Source organism: Heterocephalus glaber, unplaced genomic scaffold, assembly GCF_053883595.1.
Source record: "Heterocephalus glaber isolate CG9 unplaced genomic scaffold, H.glaber_assembly_v1.0 deba00000546, whole genome shotgun sequence".
Classification (NCBI taxonomy): Eukaryota; Metazoa; Chordata; class Mammalia; order Rodentia; family Bathyergidae; genus Heterocephalus; species Heterocephalus glaber.
In genome coordinates, this window is record NW_028258147.1 from 38,344,612 (window position 1) to 38,359,392 (window position 14,781).

General features: G+C 37.5%; 1 protein-coding gene and 1 pseudogene across 6 annotated transcripts in view; one reads left to right on the forward strand and one right to left on the reverse strand.

Moving 5' to 3' along the window:
• Positions 1–14,781, reverse strand: part of Rundc3b (RUN domain containing 3B) — a 171,363-nt gene that overhangs the window by 21,847 nt on the left and 134,735 nt on the right. For 4 of the 6 annotated variants that reach the window (XM_087204491.1, XM_004862412.4, XM_021242645.2 and 1 more), the window contains one exon: positions 229–375. The exons of 1 other annotated variant lie outside the window; for it this stretch is intronic. In XM_087204491.1, coding sequence (XP_087060617.1) covers positions 229–375 — 147 coding nt within the window. The remainder of the gene's footprint in view (positions 1–228; positions 376–14,781) is intronic. One more of the 6 variants, XM_021242644.2, reaches the window with a different exon arrangement.
• LOC147829687 (U4 spliceosomal RNA) lies at positions 1,035–1,202 on the forward strand (annotated as a pseudogene).

Sequence of the window (14,781 nt, forward strand, 5' to 3'; positions counted from 1 at the left end):
TGGTACAGTAATACTGCATAAGAATCTCTCAGATATTTTACTTCCCCAGGGTGCCTTGGCTTCAAAAATGTTGACATATTTTGTTTTAATGTAACCTTACCAAAGTAATCCTAAATCTACCCTCGTTCTGGTAAATTCGGAAGAATAACGGAGACTACACCGTGGATTGTCACATCTTTTGGGACAAGTGAACTTGTAATTAGTTGGAAAAAAAAGTATTACACTTACTCATACCACTGTTTATTGTGTTTTCGGTAAAGCAACGTATCCAAGGCAACAGCACTGGCATCCAGAGCTCCTGGGGAAGGCCACTGGTTGGTGAGGTGGGCAGTTAACTCTTGTCTTGATCTTAAATCATTATTCTTTAACACAGTCCTGTGAATATTAAGATGGTGAGTGCTTTTTTTCTTCACTGTTCTAAAATGGCAGAGGAACCTAATGGTATCAATTTAGGCCCCCCAAAGTAATAGTGTAAAAATGGTATGTCAATAGGCTCTGAACAAGCTACAGCAAAGCTGGCTGAACTAGCACTATTTTTTCTTATGAAATCTGTGCCTTTCATTCTTTCTGCACTGGATACAACAGATTGCTACGTTGAAACTCGGACTTCCTATTGGTTCCATAGAGAGTATTTCTAAAGACTACAGATTTCAAGCAGCATTTTACATTTCAACTAAAAACCAGTGGTGATATCCTGAAGATACAGGCTATTGAATGGCTGTTTAACAGTAAAGATAAAAACATTGTGGTTTTTTAGTTACAAAATTTAGAAACAACCTATACAAGTAGTGAAACTTAAGAAAACAAAAAGCAATTAAAATGAAATGTTTAAAAAGAAGTGCAGAAGAATATTAAAAAATCCATAGGATTCCCATGACTGTTTCTGACAGAAACGATCACTAATAAATCTTTATGAAGATGATTAAATCAATGACAATGCACTGAAGAATATAATCCACTGGAAATGTTTCAACTATAGAATAGGGCCATTCTAACAATTCATGGTTTTAATTTTTATAGAACTGCTACTTGTTAGCTTTGCGCAGTGGCAGTATCGTAGCCAGTGAGGTTTATCTGAGGCGCGATTATTGCTAATAGAACTGCTACTTGTTAATTAGCAGTATTTTGCCAACAGATTGTCATGAAATTAACTCAACATCTGATTTGATCATTAAAGAAAATTTTTTAAAGTTTATAAAAATGTTTTTAGTTTATTAGTACATGTGTGCAATATATAATGTTTACATTCCTTGTGGGAAGTTGTTATATGTAAGAACAAAACCATAACAAAAACAAAGCTCTTGATACTTCTCAAATGCTCTAGATGAAGTATGAGGTGCTGGCAGTATAATCCTTTCCAAAAGAAAATCAGCCTGTATGCCATTTTATTAATGATGATTCTCATGGTCCCACATTTACATGTCTCTAACAGGCTGCAGGCAAATACTTTTAATTTGACATAGTATCTATGTATGTTAAAATATTTCTCCCAGGGACTAAAATGCATAACACATATTGGGAAATGGGAAGAAAATGTTCCAAAGGGAAGGGGAACATGGGAGGGGGGAAGGGAAAAGGAAGGAAGGGACAAGAAAAAAAAATAGAAGGAAAAAAATGGAAACAGGGAAGAAGGGTTTAAGGGAGGGGAGGGGAATAGTGGAAAAAACAGAATCAAGACACAGAATGGGGGAAGAAACAAGAACCAAGATGTATTATGTACAGGTAAAATTACTTTAATCATCTTTAAAATCTCAGCACCTAACACATGAGACAGTATTTCAAAGGTTTATCATTCTGGTGGGGTTTTTTTTAAGTTTTTTTTTTTTTTTGGTACCGGGGATCGAACTCAGGTCCTTGCGCTTGTGAGGCAGGCACCGGAACCACTGAGCTAAATCCCCGGCCCCAGGTTTATCATTCTAAAATAGAAATCTGACCCGATCCTTGCCATGGCCTATAGTCTTTCTCATCTGGCCACTGTCTACATGTCCAGCCCCAAGATACATACATTTGCCTTGCATGTATGAGTAATGAGACATCACCATGGAATCCCTGTATCTATTACACTCTTTAATGTCTCTGTTTTAGCTTATCTGTTTCCACTGTCTAGAAGACTCATCCTTTCCCACACACTCTTATCAAATGTCTAGATAAATTTAAAGAATTAGCACAGGCACTACCACCTCATGTCCTTCCTACTTCACTTTTTTTTTTTTTTTACTATGAAATCTTTTGTTCCCTACTACACACATTCAAGCTTCTATCATAGCACTTGTAACATCTCAATGTTCTTACTGTTTCTATGTCTAGGTCATCTGTAAGTATTTTGATGGCCAGAACTAGAACAAATTTATTTTTGTATTCCCAGAAAAGGGGCTCATGAGTCTCAGTAAAATAAACAAATGCTGAATTATAAAACAGTAAATTTTATTATCAAAATAAGCTGTGGTCATAGTTCTGTATCTGAAAGCCAACAGAGAACCTTATAGGAACCTTGAAAAATAATCTATTCTGAAAGGAAAGATAACAATATCAGATATATTCCATTGGAGTTATTGGAAATTAAATTTGTTGCTAAGATCAGCAAAAAAAATCTAGCTACCTTTCAATGTTCAGAGAAACAAACTATTGTTAGGAGCATAATAAATACCACTTTGCTGTGCTGGGTAACACAAGCAACTTGTAGTTAATAGTTTGCTACACTATCAGAATAACTAGGGAAGCATTTAAAAGTACTGATACCCAAGAGTCGTCCCAGATCAATGAAATGAGACTATGAAGGTGGGGACTAGGTAATTACATTTTTTTTTAATATTCTCTAAGCCAAACTAGTTTAACAAAACAAAATCCCATTTTTTTCCTTGTGAAATGACAAAATTACACATCTCTCTCTTTCTTCTTGGTCCCTTTTCCTTCCACTTACTCCTTAAATGTTGTCCTCAATGATTCCCTCTACTCTGTTCTCAAAGTCTTTCTGTAAATACTGAATACTCTGGTTTAAAAAATGAGTCCAGATCATTATATTCACTCATTATTTAAAATGAAAGAGAAAAAGGATTTCCAGTTTGGTCTCTTTCCTTTCTTTTAGAAATTAAGCTCAGGTCTGTGTTTAAATAAATTTTTCACTGATGGTAATAGCCAACTCAAAGCTATTCTTTTTTTTTTATTCTTTATTTGTAGCTCCAGACTTAAGAATTATCTTATCTTCCTTATTTTGCTTCTTTTATATCTCATAAGCCATGCTGATGCTTATGATATAGGTCAGGTAGAGATACCCAGTAAAGAACACAGTGTAGGGCCGGGGATATAGCTCAGCGGTTCTGCCGCGTGCTTTGCAAGCACAAGGTCCCAGGTTCGATCCCCGGTACCAAAAACCAAAAACCAAAAACCAAAAAGAACACAGTGCCAGCCCAAATTTGGGGTTCTGGGTAGGACCCCTGGAGTAACTCTAAAGGAGAGACCGAGTCCCATTTATAGAGCTAGGTCTTTTACGGATAAGGAAAGGGGGTTAGGGTGATGGGCTTAGGTGGGGTGACACAGGGAGTGCATGAGACTGGAGGAGGGAGAATGGGGGAGTACAAGGCTACAGCAATGGGCACTGTGGCCTAGCAGGTGGGGCATGTGTGTGATGGCCTACAGAGTAGGCAATGTTCCTGGGCTCAGGTGCTGACCTGCAGGACACAGGAACGGGCTGTAGGTTGCTCTCAGAGCTCAGGAACTCAGGCAGCTGGTGAGGGGCAGACAGGCATCAGACCTATCCATGTACTCATATTTTCAGCTGTTGGATATATATTACAAGGCACACGATCTTTGGTACCAAGGAATTTAACTTCTGTGGGCCCAAGTATTCATACAAAATCCCAAAGTTTCACGACATGAAATCATTTTTAATTTTAATAAGGCAGTACATTTGAAGGACATGGGTCATAAGTAAGTATTAAGAGCGAGTCTACTAAAATTCCTAGCATCAACACTTGGTATGGTTTGAATGCGTCCTTTGAAAAGCATGTCCTGGAAACTTTCCAGTGCTGAGAGGTGGTATCTAATGGAAGTGGTTAGGCTATGGGGTTCCACATTCATGGATTAATAAGAGAGCTTGAGGATTCCAATTATATCTCTTGGCTATTCTTGCTCTCTTTTGCCATTTTGCCTTCCACTATGAGATGACACAGGATGCAGGCTCTTACCACATGCCTGCTGGCACCAACTTCTTTGCCTTCCTGCCCCCCAGAACTGTGAGCTAAACAAATGTCTGTTCTTTTTAAATTACCTGGTCTCAGGTATTATAAGTAGAAAATGAACTAGGACAGTATTATGGCAAACTTGTTATTTTCTACTTATCACTTGTCTGATGTGCTATAATTCTTTTTAAAAAGATTTTTGTTTTTAAAATTTTACTGGTACATTTTAGATGTACATAATGATCACATTCATCATAGGGAATTTGTCCCTGTACATGATATATATTGCTTCTTTTTTCCCATTCTCCTCCCCTCAACCCCTCTTCTCTTCCTTATTTACAAAAACTTGGCTTCTATTTTTTTCCCTCTGTGCTATAATTCTTAAGCACATGAAACAATGAATAACTGTTAGGCTATAATGTTCAAGAAAATAAAGGATCTAACTACAATAATACAAAATTTTATGCTAATGGGAAGAAAGTCTAAGTAGAGAGTACTGAAGGTTAAGAAAGGGAAAATCATTAAAGCTGAAGGTTTAAACCCATGACTCCCTGAGGTATGACAGTAAAACAGATCCTGTTTCTTTCAACTACTTTGAAGGAGAAACAGAACCATCAGTCAGATGTCATCTGCTTATTGTTGGTCTCTGCTATATTTGAAGGTGGGGATCATTTCATCATTGCTGAGTCACCAGCACATGGAACGGGCCCTGCACATCATACATTCTCAATAAATATTTGTCAAATAAATGAAAGAATATTAAAGAAGTTTAAAAAGCAATTTAATACCAAGATAAGTAATGAAATTTTACTCTGTTCATTTAAGTTTTGTGCTTCTTTATTCAAAGTTCTGAGTTTTTTAATCCAAAAATGCTTAAATGGTTTGTGAATATCTTTTTTCATAATGTTTATACAAAAGCATTCTTCATTTGTGTGTCTACGTATTCTTTTTTAGTTTTAGACATGGTTATAAAATAAAGATTCATTTTACATAGGTTTGCAAGCATTTCTCTTCAAATAAATATTTTTTAAAATCCCCAAAAGGATCCAGGTATCCAAAAATTATTAGTTATTTATCTACTTACTTATAAAATATTTTTGCCCAAAAAGTTGAACTGATATCTAACCAAGACTTTAAAAGCAGTAGTGGTTTTCAGCCCTGGTTGCATTTTAGAATTTACCTTGACATTATTCTTTAAAAAGGAAGAGAGATTATTAATTTAGAACTTCAAAAGTAAAAAAAGCAAACAGCTCATTATTTACTCCCATTTTAAAATGTAAGATAAACTTTGGCTCTTTACAGGAATGACTAATGTCAGGTGTGAGGCAGGAAATACACAGGATGAACTTGGGATACCATGACAAAGAGATCACGTCAGCACACAGGAATCAATATGAAAAGGCTTCAGTTAGTCAAAAAATGGGACAGTATGCTGTGCCTACCTTGCAAGTGCAAGGTCCTGAGTTTGAACCCTGGGACCAGGAAAAAAAAAGGACAGTCTGAGCACCAAAAAGAAAAAGGAATGAAAATACTAAAAGCACAATGACTGTAGACATTTCTGCTATAATGTAGGAACAAACAAAAACAATCAAAATAACTGGCCTTATGGGAAGACTGAGGTAGGAGCTCATGACTCAAAGTTAATGCAATGTTCCAACTGGAGCACAAAGCAAAACAAACAGTCCTAATCAAATTACAATCCCAACTGAAAATATTTGTCAAATTATACAGTAAAGAAATGTCACAATAAATCTAGGCTTTAACTACAACAAAGAACCTTTGATAGAAAGTACAGAAAGGTTTAGGATGCTGGAGTTGAGACTTGCCATGAAAGCAAGGGCAAAATGAACAAAAAGGGAATAACTACAGAAGGCCCTGGAAGATTTAAACTGAACCAACGGAATGCAAAGTGAATGAGCATCATGTGCAGTAAAAGAGCGCCATCTATTGGTGGTTGGCAGCATTTGACTGCATCAGCATAGCTTGCGTTCATTTCCAGAGAAATCATCTATGAATTAAAGTGACCTCTTTGCCACACTAACATCATCTCTGTCTGAATTTCGTTTGAGCTAATTCTGTGTAGAAAATGTGATATAATAAATATAAAATAATATAGTATAATAAACATAAATTCATAATTATCGCCCAAAGAGAAAAGGACAAGAACAAAATATTAATTCCATTTGTAATGATTAGAAAGAAGTACGGGCTGGGGATTTAGCTCAGTGGTTCTGCTACCTGCCTCGAAAGTGCAAGGTCCCGAGTTTGATCCCCGGTACCCCCCCCCCCCCAAAAAAAAGAAGAAGAAGAAGAAGTAGAACATCAGGATCTTATTCTGAAAGTTAATAATATTTTGTAAGAATAATGTTTCAAGGCTGAGGTGAGTTTATCCAAAGGAGAAATCAGGTTGTCACCATGTGAGACCACTGTTAAATCTTAGAAGTCACTAACCATGAGATAGCCAGTGTACTTCCCAGGATGGTACAATATGATATACACAGCACCATCTATAAAGTATTCTTACCCCAAAACTAAACTAAAATGTAACCTAGTCCCTTAGAGCAGTACCCAGCTCTGACTGTGCATCAGGAATACAGGAAGGTTTTTAAACGTGCACTTGTTTGGGGCCCATATTTCACCCACTGAATCACTTCTCTGGACACACTCGGGCATGAATCTTCATTTTAAAAAATTATTAAATCTCCTGGGTGATTCTAACGTGCAATCAGACTTGAGAATCATGAATCTAGAGTTAAGAGGATCTGCTTTATAGGAGATGCGGCACAGAGCAGCACTACTCAGACTTTAATGTGTCACTCAGTCCTCTGGGGTGCAGCTGGAATACAGCTTCTGAGTGAACAGACCTCACTCTGAGCCCGTGCTGACACAGCTGGCTGGCTTAGAGAGAACACAGACAGATCAGTGCTGCCCAACAGAACCATAAAAAGGCCACACATGTAATTTTACATTCCACTAGTCACAGGTGAAATGAATTTTAAAATGTACTTATTTAACCTAAATATCAAAAATATCAATATAAGAAGTTGTGAAATATTTAACTTTCACGAGTCCCCACTATCTGGTATATACTTCCCTTTACCAGCACATCTCAATCCAGGCTCATACATGGCTAAAGTACCGGGCAGTAAAAGTATAGGAGGCCATGTTAAATAGAAGACAACAGAACATTCCAGGATGCTGGATGTTTGATAGAAGTATGCAGAGAGACTCTAAGAGGTTCAAGACATGGAACTATACATATGACTTTCAGTCTTGGCTCAAAAAAGTGAAGTATAGAGAGAACTTTTTAGAGAACTATGCCTGTAATTCTGCACTCTGGGAGGCCGAGGCAGGAAGATTTTGAGTTCAAATCCAATCTGAGCAAGATAGCTCAGCCAAAAGAGGGAGAGAGGGAAGGTAGGAGAGAAGGAAAGAGGCCTTCAGCCTGAGTTAGATCCTTAGCCTTTACATTTTTTCACTTTGAGACAGCTGCTCAATTGCCAAGCTGCCTAGGCAGGACTGAACCAGTCATCCTCCTGCCTCAGCTTCCCAGAGGGCTGGGATTATAGGAGTGCACCACCACCCAGTTTATGGTTTTCTTTTGCGGGCCTGTGCTGGTTAGGATGGAGTAGATTAAGAGACATGAGTAGATCCTGGGGATGCAGGGCCCTATTGGACGGCGTCATGGAGGAAGCATGGAGCTTGGGAATACACATGGTCCCCTTGCCCTCCTCCCTGGTGCTGTGCCTCAGCTCTGCTTCCTGGCCACCATGAAGCCTGCAGCTTCACCCCACGGTGCCCTTCTCCCTGGCTTCTGTCTAGGTGCCAGCCCAGCTGGGCTAAAACATCTATAACTGTGATCAAATGAAACCTCTCCTTTAAGTTGTGGGTGGTGGATACTTTGCCACAGTGATGGGAAAGCTGACTAATACAGAGCACTTGAAATTTTCTTTCTTTTTTTAAAATTCATTAATTTTATTGGTACATTTTAGGTGAACAATATGCTGACATTTACTATTGGGAATTTGTACTTTTACATGATATACCTTGGTTCTTATTTTTTCCCCATTCCCATGGCCTCGCTTCAACCCCTCCATCCCTCCCTATTTACAAAGACTTTGTTTCCATTTTTTCCTTTTCTCATATGAAGTTTTTTTTCCAGTACTGGAAATCGAACTCAGGATCTTGCACTTGAGAGGCAGGTGTGGCACCACTGAGAAAAATCCCCAGCCCTCGAAATTTTCTTAATAAAAATTGAAAAATAATAGTTTTAGAAAAAAACCTTAATTTTAATTTTAAAAAATATTTTTATTGCAGTAAACTACACACAAATCATCTTAACTCCTTTAAGTATACAGTTCAATGGTATTAAATCTTCATGACATTTAAAGTTCACTATCAGCCATCTCTCTTATCTTATAAAACTGAAACTCCTCCCATGAGACAGTAACTCCCATATGCCCCAGCCCTGACTGTCTGACCTGAGATGTGTACTGCTCTAAGCATCTCATCTCAGTGGACTCAGTCTTGTGACTGGTTCGTTCCACTCAGCATAAGTAATTTTCTCCAATGTCATCCACATCACACTGCAGATTTTCTTTCTTTGAGAAGCTAAATAATGCTTTATTGTGTGGGCATACTACATTTTGCTTTTCCATTCTTCCAGAGAAGATACTGTGTGATATCTATCTTTTTAAATTTATGAAGAGTTTAATGTGTACGCTGCAGCTTTTGGGCAGGTTGTTCCGAATATGCTTTTCACTCTAGTTTAATGTATTATGTCCTTTAGTTTCTTCCTAATATTTTGTCTGGTTGTTCTATCTATTACTGAGAGGGGTAATGAATTCTCCAACTTTTTTTTTTTTTTTTTTTGGTACCAGGGATCGGACTCGGGTCCTTGCGCTTGAGAGGCAAGTGGCAGAACCACTGAGCTAAATCCCCGGCCCTCTCCAACTATTATTATAGAACTATCTACTTCTCCCTCTTCTCCTTTCAATTCACCTCTCTATGGGGGATTGAATCCAGGACCTTACATATGTTAAGTAAGCACTTTATCGCTGTTGTAGATCCCCAATTCTTTTACATTTTGAGACAGGGTCCCACTAAGTTGCCCAGGCTAGTCTCAAATTTGTGACTGTCCTGCCTCAGCTTTCCTAGTGGATGGAATTACAGGAATGCACACCACACCCAGCTAATTCTGTTATTTTTTCCTTCATATATTCTGATGGTTTGTCATTAGATACAAAACAGTATTGATCATTGTTACATCTTCTGGCTGCATGAACCTTTTAAGATTTTTACCACTTCCTGGAAGATGAATTTTTAAAAATTTTACTGGTACATTTTATATATATATATATATGTATATAAATGTATATATACAAAATAACATTCATAGGAATGTGTACCTGTACATGATATATCTTCTTTCTTTCTGTTCCACTCCTCTTCCCTCCCTTCAACCCCTTCCCCTTATTTACAAAAGCTTTGTAAAGTTTCCATTTTTTTCCTTCTATTCTTTTTTTTCTTATCCCTTCCTTCTTTTCCCCCTCCTTTCTCCCTTGTTCCCTTCCCATTTGAACACTGTCTTTTCATTTCCAGTATCTATTATACATTTTGGTCCTTATTTACACTTTTGGTTTCTCACACCAGAGAAACAATGTGGTATTTCAATGTGTGTCTTAATTTATTTCTCTGAAGAGTACCGTCTCAAAGTGCATCTATTTACCTAGAAATGTCTCAAGCTCATCCTTCTTTATGGCAGAGTAGTACTGTTATATTAAAAAACCCACATCTTCTTTATCCATTCATCAGTTGATTGATATTTGGGCTGTTTCCAAGATTTAGATATTACAAACTGTGACCCTATAAACATGGGTGTGCATATATCACTATGGTATGATGCTTTTAATTCTTTCAGGAAGATACCAAGAAAGGGAATAGCTGGGTCAAACAGAATCTCTAGTTTTAGTTTTCTGAGGAATCTTCACACTGATTTCCACCGTGGTTACACCAGTCTACACTCCCACCAACAGTGGAATGGGTTCCCCTTTTCCCCCACAGCCATGCCAGCATTTGTTGTTGGCTGATTTCTTGATAATAGCCATTCTTTCTGAAATGAGATGGAATCTTAACATTATTTTAATTTGCATGTCTCGAATAACCAGTGATGCTGAACATTTTTTAATATATTTATTTTCCATTTTTATTTCTTCATCTGAGATGTGTCTATTCATTTCAGATGCCCATTTTTGGATTGGGTCTTTAAATTTGGAGGGGGTCTTATTTTTTTTTCCTTTGGAGTTCTTTATATATTCCAGATATTAGTTCTTTATTGGAGGAACAGCTGGCAAAAATTTTTTTCCCATACTGTGGGTTGTCTCTTCACTTTGTTGGTGGTTTGTTTTGCTGTGGAAAAGCTTTTTAATAAATGAGATCCCAGTGTTGATTCTTTGTGATATTGCCTGAGTAACTGGGGTTTTGTTCATGAAGTCTTTGCCTACACCAGTGTATTAAAAGTTCTACCTATTGTATCTTCCTTAAGATTTAGTGTTTCTGTTTTGATATTTAGATATATGATCCATTTTTATTTTAGTTTAGTGCATGGTGAGAGACATGGGTCTAGTTTTAATCTTCAGCAAGTGGGAACCCAGTTTTTCCAGCATCATTAAAGAGGCTATTTTCTTCAAGTGAAGGTGTCTCACCCCTTTGTCAATGATAAGGTGGCTGAGTATAATCACTCAGATTTGTTCATCTGATTCCAATCCATCTTATGTTATTCTTTGTATCACCTAGTAGCTGCTGGATTGATTTTTCATGGTCCTTTGCTATTTTCTTTCTTCTGGTACCGGGGATCAAACTTTGGTCCTTGTGCTTGCGCAGCAGGGGGCAAAACCACTGAGCTAAAACCCCAGCCTGTCCTTTGCTATTTTAAAGAAATCTTTCTTTTCATGATCACTAACACCAATCCTGTCTTCTATGTATGATAGTCTGTCCTCACATTCATTCATTCTGCGGCATATACTTGCAATGGAATTTTTAATCTGGAATTGTTTGAATCTGCTTCATGGATTCCATGTCTTTACTAGGTTGGGTGTTCATGGTTTCCATCATTTTCCTAAGCTCAATTTTTTAAAAAAAAAATCTGTATCTGCTTTAGATTCACTAACCACATCCTTCATTATGTAGTTACTGAGAAATTATTTCTGATTTGATTTTTTTCTAGAGCCTCATTCATCTGCTCTGTTATTCTGCTGTTACCACTTTGGAGAGTCCAGGTGGGTGGCTTTCAAATTGCTCCACTTCATTACTCCCTGGTTTGGCCTTTGGTGAGCTGGATGTCTGGGGTTGCATCATTTCTGTGTCTTCTCATTTTCTCTTTTTTAAAAATTTAATTCCTGGGATGATGCTTGTAAATTATAGCTTTACTGCTAGGATTAGGAATGCTTAGGAAATGGCTACTTCTCAGAGATGTCTTCTAGGTATAACTAGCTTTTGGATTGAGTCTGTTGCAAGATCCTACCTCTTCAATTTATTGGAGATGAGAAGTTGCTGCCTATTTGGCCTGGCCCCTGGTCCTTTGGCTCTGGCCTATAGTATTGTTTATGACCCTCAGGCAATCTCAGTTTTGGCATATGAGAAAGAACTGATCAGAACAATTATGTCACCTCGGCTAAAGTAGTACCATCAACAATAACAACAGCATCAAACACAGCCTAGAAAATGACAAAATGTAGTAACTATTAATTTATCACCTTTAATTGTATGAACTAGATTTATGCTTATATAACAGAATTTAAAGCAAACCAGAAAATTGTATATAGTAAATATGCCCTTGATATGGTAATTTTAGCCTTAGTGGGGAAATTTTAAAGGGGTTAGGAGGAAAAAAGAGACAACTAAAAGAAGACAGAGATTAGAAGCAATATTCTCTCTGCTTTTTCATATCTCTCTTCTGAAATCCCCACAATCTTTTAATCTGCTTGATGTTGTCTCACAGGCACTTCAGAATCCTAACTTTCCTTCAACCTTTTTTCTTTGGGCTCCTTACATTTGCTGAGTTTATGACCTATATTTGTGTTTACTGATCCTTTGCTCTGACTGCTCAAATCTGTCTTTGAATCCTCCTAGTGAATTTCTCACTTTAGTTATTGCATGTTTTAGCTTCAGAATCCTTTTTGTTTCCTCAATTTTTCTTCATTGATATTTTCATGTTAATGTATCATTTTCTTGGCTTTCTCCACATCTTTTAAAAAATTCTTTGAACATCTTTAAGACAATTACTTCAAAATCTCTGCTTTAGGTCCAGGGATTTAGCTCGGTGGTTTCGCCACCTGCTGCGCAAGTGCAAGGACCCGAGTTCGATCCCTGGTACCAAAAAAACAAAACAAAACAAAAAAACAAAATCTCTGCTTTAGCCAGGTGTAGTGGAGTATGTCTGTAATCCCTATACTTGGGAGGCTGAGACAGGAGGGTCACTGCAAGTTCAAGGCCAGCCTGCATCACATAATGAGTTCAAGGTCAGCCTGGAATATACAGTAAGACTCTGTCTCACAAAACAAAATAAGTCCTTGCTTTGTATACATCAAGTTTTTTCAGGAGAGTTTCCATTGATTTAATTTTCCTTTGAATGGACTATAGGTTCCCTGTTTCTTTGCATGCCTTTTGACTTTTTGTTTAAAACTGTACAATTGAAATCTAATAATGTGGTAGTTTTGGAAATCATATACTCTCTGCTTCTCATGGTTCGCTATTCTTTTGTTATTGTTTATTACCATTCTTACTTTCTGTGCTAAGGATTGGCTTGAGGTACAAAGTTAAGGTCACCTCTGAATCTGAGCCTTCCTCTGTGTGTGCATGGGAACTTTCTAATACTTTCCATATACACAGTTGTTTTGATGTCTTAATCTTTTTTTCTTTTTTCTTTTTGGTACTGGGGATCAAACTCAGGACCTTGTGCTTATGAGGCAGGTGCACTGCCAATGAGCTAAATCCCTGGTTTGAATGTCCTAATCTTTAATGTTAGATTCCCAAAAGGGAGAAAAGAAGAAAAATGAAGGAGAAAACAAAGGTGCACTTTAAGGCCCCCAGAAGCCTTTCCTCACCAGAGGTGGGGAGAAGTGGTGTGTGAACAGTACTTCCCAACCCCACCTCTTTGGACTTCTGCAGTAAGAAGCACTCATTACTTATTAGAGCACAGCTCTCTGACATTTGGAAGACAGGGTGTTTTGTGATCATTTGGCTCCCACAAGCTGTATGTATGTTGCTCCAAAACACCTGCACAACTTCCCACTGCAGGGCTTGGATGGGGGACAGGTAGCTACTGTGCTAAATGCTAAAAGTGCCTGAAATTGACTGAATTTATATCTAAGCCATCCCCTGAATCTTGCAAGCCTTCAACAGACTCTACAGTTCCCAAATAGTTGCACTAGAATAGATTCTGTTATTGTAATTGTTGCCTAGGTAGAGAGAAAGATTTGTGATAATTCGTACTCCACCATCTTCCCAGAATCCTCTAACTTTTATAAAGGTCAACTAAATGCTAAAGAATCAAAATGACTGCACAAAACAAAAGTTATACAATAACAATATGTGTATTACTTATAAATTGTAATTTAGGGAGGCTGTCTCTCTACAGGTACTCCATGTAAAACATCTTCCAAACAAAGATGCCAAGAGTGGGTCCTTTCTCTATTCCAATGAGTCATTTCTCAGTTAAATATACTATAGTTTCATCTGTTGCTAGGCCCCTTACTCAAATAAATACATGGACATCTGCTTTGTAGGAGAATCTGCAGTTTTAATGGAATATAACTAAAGCCAATGAAATGCCATCCTATCAAATTAATCTTTTCTTGAGTATTCTATGTAATTTTCCATTAATACCTAGAAAAGTACAATAGAACATGTTTTACCTATGTGGTACCTGGCCTTTTTCTCTTCTGACTGATTTTCTTAATGCTTTTGTCCTCATATAGACAATGGACTATGTAATATATTAACGTGGTTGTAATTTAAAGTTTTAACAATTGTTACCTGCCAAAATATATAAATAACAAAATGACTAGGAATTGTCATAATTTGTCCATTTTTAAGGTAGGGCATGATGACATCACTGCCCCATTGTGTTAGTATCTAAACCGTTCAGCTTCCACTTGTAAACCAGGAGAGCACAGCACTATGGTTTGCAGCAGAACCCACCATCACTATTTACCATGAACCACTGGGGATATAACCCATGGCTTTATGCATGCGAGGGAGGCACTCTAGCACTGAGCCACATCCGAAGGCCCCATCAAACTGATTCTTGAACTGCAACAGTGACCTAGTTTTTTTCAATGAATGAGTTTTTACTTTTATTTGGACTCCTCAGTTCCCTCCATATGGAACCCTACAGGACATGTTACTGTTGCTATATCTTTCAAACCATTAATAAAAAAGAACTCATCAGCTAACTAGAAAAAACTTATACACATTTTACTGGTATTAAGTATAACAAAAGTGTTCAGGTTTTGCACATTGTTCTGTGGCTGTCTATTGCTGAGGCTTGCAATGTATATTACAAAGCACCATTTGTACAAATCACCTGTCTGATGGCCTCTCT